This window comes from Orycteropus afer, unplaced genomic scaffold (assembly GCF_000298275.1).
Source record: "Orycteropus afer afer isolate SDZICR_OR568_19922 unplaced genomic scaffold, OryAfe1.0 scaffold00145, whole genome shotgun sequence".
In the NCBI taxonomy this organism is placed as follows: Eukaryota; Metazoa; Chordata; class Mammalia; order Tubulidentata; family Orycteropodidae; genus Orycteropus; species Orycteropus afer.
This window is the reverse complement of record NW_006921732.1, coordinates 3,272,105-3,277,396: the sequence shown is the minus strand read 5'-3', so window position 1 is coordinate 3,277,396 and position 5,292 is coordinate 3,272,105. Positions and strand designations below refer to the sequence as shown.

The window sequence follows — 5,292 nt, the reverse complement described above, 5'->3', positions numbered from 1 at the left end:
TTGCATAGTATTCCATTGTGTGAATGTACCAAAGTTTGGTTATCCATTCCTCAGTTGTTGGACATCTAGATGAACACATTTTGGCGCTTGATCTTTGACAGGTAGCTTTACAGAGCAGTGGAGAAAGCAAAGTTATTAGGAGATAGTGCAAGAACAATTAGGCTTCCATCAGGACAAAAATTTGACTTCCTATCTCACAGCATATACATAAATAGCAATTCCGGGTGGATTAAAAAGTAAGAGGCACAGTTACAAAAGTTTGAGAGATGAGTTTCCTTTGTTAGCATAGGTAAAGATTCATCAAACAAGAAAAAAAAAAAAAAAAAGCTAAAGCATAAAGGAAAATTTGATAGTACAAGTTCATCAAAAGACAACATAAAGAGAGTGAAAAGGCAAGTAGAAAGTAGAAATACATGCTTGAATCACATGTAACCAGCAGAGGGCTTCTATTTAGAATATATAATCAATAAAAAATGTTGTTTTTGTTATGTGCCGTCGAGTCGGACCCGAGTCATAGTGACCCCTCCTTGGATTTCTGAGGCAGTATCACTATGAAAGTAGATTGCCCCATCTTCCTTCCAAGGAGTGGCTGGTGGGTTTGAACTGCCAGCCTTCTGGTCAGCAGTCAAGTGCTTTAGGTACTACGCTACCAGAGCTCCCATAAATATATAAACCAATACAAAAAGACTTGAACAAGAATTTTACGGAAGTAGAAATTTAGACTTTTAATAATAAGAGTATGAAATTGTGCTCAGCCTGGTTAGTAATCAGAAAAATGTTAAGTTAAAACCGTTATAAGATTTGAATGGTAAGTTGAATTACAAGTTTTGAATGATATTTTAAAAATGTGATTGCATTGCTTTTATTACCATTATATATTTATATAAATGGATAATTTGCCTGTGTAAAATGATGCATCACATTTTATATATGTAAACAAATTACAATAAAATTGCTCAGGAAATATAGTTACAAGGTTAAATGGTAATAGTTTTAACATGTTTAACAATTAACTTAAAATTTTTATTTCATTACTTGTCATACTGTATTGAATAGAAAGCTTATGCCTTCTTTTAATATATAAAAGTACAGATAGACATAGAGTATATAAACAGTTTCTATCTCAAGTATTAAAATTTCATGGGGGAGTGATTAGGAAAAACTGTACCATGGACTGCTAGAGTAATGATCAAATCTGTCTTGGAGGAAATACAGCAGGAACTCTCCTTAGAAGCGAGAATAGCTGGACTTAATCTCTTGTACTTTGGTCATGTTGTCAGAAGGGACTAATTCCAGAGAGGGATATCATATCATGCTTGGTAAAGTAGAGGGTCAGCAAAAGAAGGGAAGACCCTCAATGAGATGGACTGACATAGTGGCTGCGATGGTGGGCTCAAGCGTGGCAACGATTGTGAGGATGGTGCAGGACCGGGCACTGTTGTGTTGTACACAGGGTCACTGTGAGTTGGAACTGACCCTGCAGCACCTAACATCAACCCTGCATTGAATAAAAAATAAGCTTTATGCCTTCTTTTTATATGTAAAAGCATAGATAAACATATAATATATAAACAGTGTATCTCTAGCATTATAATTTCATGGAGGCTATTCAGGAAAGTGTCTCAAAAGGCTCCTTCCAAAAAAGAAACCAAACTCACTGCTGTCAAGTAGATCTTATAGATACCCCTCCTTGGGTTTCTGAGATGGTATCACTATGGAAGTAGATTGCCCAACCTTCTTTCCTAGGAGTGGCTGGTGGGTTTGAACCACCAGCCTTCTGGTTAGCAGTCAAATGCCTTAAGCACTACACCACCAGAGCTCCTAAAAGCCTCCTTAAACCGAAATAACCAAGCTCACTGCTGTGAGTCAGATCTGACTCATAGCGACCCCTCCTTGGGTTTCTGAGGTGTATTGCTACAGAAGTAGGTTGTCCAACCTTCCTCCTGAGGAGTGGCTGGTGGGTTTGAAGCGCTAGCCTTCTGGTTAGCAGTCAGATGCCTTAGGCACTATGCCACCAGAGCTCCCAAAAGGCTCCTTAGGGGGTGATAATGAAAAAAAGAAGTTTGAGAAACACTGACCTAGAAATATACTCACAAAGGTAGAACTATAAAGGAGAGAATAAAATTACTGCAACATTCATGGTAGAAGTTAATTCTGAGAGTAGGGTGGAAGCTTTGCTTTTAAAGAGTTACATGACTGAAGGGTGCATCTGTGTGCTGGTAATTAATTATTTCTTGACCTGGTGGGTGGGCAAACAGGTGTTTGTTTTATAGACATGCATTAGTGCATATATTATGTTTTATGTACATTTCTCTGTGTATAATTCACAATAAAAAGGTTTAAGTAGTTTGTAAGACTTTAGTTTAAAATGTAGAAATCCCACTTATGTCTAATCAGTTCTGACTCAGCAACCCTATAGGACAGAGTAGAGCTGCTGCATAGGGTTTCCAAGGCTATAAATCTTTACCGAAGCAGACTGAGACATTGTTCTCCCATAGAGTAGCTGGTGGGTACAAACTGCGAACCTTTGGGTTAGTACCAAGTACTTTAACCACTGTACCACTTGGATATTATTTAGGTATTATATAGGCATGATTGTAAACTAAATCTCAAACATAGTAAAATTCTTAATTAAAAAAGTAGATGTTGATTGATGAAAAGCTTTTAATGAGTAAAAATAGAAATGCCAGATTTTGTTTATTTTTCCCAGGTGGGCCCAGTTCTTCATCCATCCACTAATGATAAGAGATGCAATTGACCGTGAAGTTGAAGCTGTTGATAGTGGTAAGTTGTAGCTTACCATAATTTTTACTTTCATTGAATTTTATTTAGCACTTTTATCATTCTGTGGTGCAGTGAATTACTTGGTGTAGATTTTCTAGCCATAGTCTTTGTAACTCCCACCAGATTGCGGGGTGGGGCCATACAAATACAGTGTGTGGAACTCTAATGTGAGGATTTGTTAATTTTCCTATGCTGCTAGGCTTAAAATAAGTCCTTCTAGAGGCAGAAGTGAGGGATCTCACTGCCATCAAGAGAGAAAAGCCAGAGGTGGAGTATAGCATGTGTTTGGACCCGAGATCCCTGTGCTGGACCTCCTTGGCAGACAGACACCTGGCTGAGAGATGGCAGCAGTGGAACTAAGAGGCACAAGACAGAGCGGTGGGCTTTGAGGCCCACTGAGCAAGAAAGCTGAGTGCCCTTGGGCAGGAGGCTTGCTGGCAAGAGTGTGGTTCATGGAGTGGGGTGTATGTAGGTGTATCTAAACGCTGAATGCTTTGTAACACTTGTCCTGGCAGGGCAGAGGGCAGGCCGAGAGGCCAAGGGCAGAGAGGCATGCCTGAGGGTATAGCAGAGGGGAGACTGTCCTGATTGAAGAATTGTATCCTGAGTGCATTCTTGTGCCTGAATTGTAGCCTGTTACTTCCCTAATAAACCCCATTATTGTGAGTATTGTCTGTTATTTGTGTGTGGCCATTGCAACAAATTATCGAACCCAGTGGAGAAGTAGTGAGTGCCTTCATGGGAGGGACAGTTGGTGTCAGAAGTGGTAAAAAGACTTGAAGGTGGTGGCATGTCTGACCTCATAGGAATAAGCTTTGGGCTGTTGATAGTGATTCTGTTTCCCTTTTGTGAGGTTAGAGGAAGTCAGAAGATGTTCCCTCCATGCCCTTTTTGTAATAAAGATTAAACCATTTAATCTATATATCATAAAGAACTGAATGGAGCTAGTTGTGTCATGTATATTGCTGAAGTCATTAAATACCTGATTTATGATATCATTAGATGTCTAATTGAAATAAGTCAAAAGAATGGTAGATACAATTTTTTACCTTTTTTTTTTTGAGTGTTCTACCATAGTGGCTAATCTTTTGCAGACATGAGCCCAATTCTTAAAGCTAATACTAGATGTTAAACTTTGTAAGGTCACTTGCTCTTTTTGCATGAAGAGGCATTTTTTTCTGAGGCTTTTTAAAAAGTACCATCCTGGTATTTATATAGGTCACCCTTTGTCACCTGTGTGTATAGGTGCTTTTTGGCTTGAATTTGGTAGTTCTGAAAATGGTTTTGGTATATTTGTAGGTGAAGAAACTAAATTGCTGAGCAGAAAATGCATTTAATTCTACTTTATGACTTTCTTTTATTTTTTGGATTTAAAGAATGAAAAGCATAAGGAAAACTGCACTGGCATAGTGTGAGGCTTCCTTTATAGGTTATACTAACAAATATTCCTTAATTATAGTATACCAATAAATAGCATCATTGTAGATTGAGTTTTCTTTCCTTGTTTATGGATTAGAAACATGTAAAACTAGACTTGGAGGAATTTCTGTCCACACAGATTAGGTTTGGCTTGCAGCAACTAAAAAGGCAAAATATCTGCATTTGTTCCTCCTTTTGTAGTATTTTGCTTCTTGACAGTGTCTAGTACTAATCATGAATGTATTGAATGTATTGCATTCAGGAGGCTGTGTAAGCAGTAGAGAACTAGAAAGAACCATCTGTCTGGAAGTCAACAGGCCTATTTTGTATTTACAGAAATGTCACTAGCAATGGCCCTCAATTTATTTGTAAAGGAAGATGAGAGGATGTTAGGTTCCTCCCAGTCCTATTAGTTCATTGAAGTCAAGGACTGTGTTTTCTTCATTTTTGTTACTTAGCTATCACAGTGCCTGTTTTATCATAGACTCAGTTAAATGTTTGTTACCTGGATGAAAGAACAAAAATCTATTGAAATATCTAAAAGCCCTTTCAACTTTTTTTTAATGCATCTTTTTTATTTTGGTTGAATTTATATAATTTAAAAATTTGCCATTTTAGTCAATTTCAAGTGTACAGTTTTGTGGCATTAATTATATTTACAATGTGCTACTGTTACCACTATCAATTTCCAATTTCCAGAAATTTTTCACTATCCCAAATAGAAACTCTGTAATCATTAAGCAATAACCTAGTGCACCCCTTTCCCCAGCACCTGGCAACTTCTGATCTGTTTGTTTCTATGGATTTACTTATTCTGGACATTTTATATAAATGGAATCATATGATATTTGTCTTTTTATACCTGGCTTATTTTGTTTAGCATGCTTTTAAGATTCATTAGGTTGTGGTATGTATCAAAACTTCGTTCCATTTTTTAAAAAATTTTTATTGTGATTTGGGTAAAAGTTTACAGAGCAAATTTGTTTTTCATGCAGCAATTCATACACATTTTGTTTCATGACATTGACTGCAATTTCACACAATGTAACAGCTCTCTTCCCACTTCCTCCCCATAGTTACCTCTTCCCT

General features: G+C 37.3%; 1 protein-coding gene across 1 annotated transcript in view; it reads left to right on the top strand.

Moving 5' to 3' along the window:
* Positions 1-5,292, top strand: part of NRDC (nardilysin convertase) — a 154,266-nt gene that overhangs the window by 85,702 nt on the left and 63,272 nt on the right. The window contains exon 7 of the mRNA XM_007945891.1: positions 2,711-2,784. Coding sequence (XP_007944082.1) covers positions 2,711-2,784 — 74 coding nt within the window. The remainder of the gene's footprint in view (positions 1-2,710; positions 2,785-5,292) is intronic.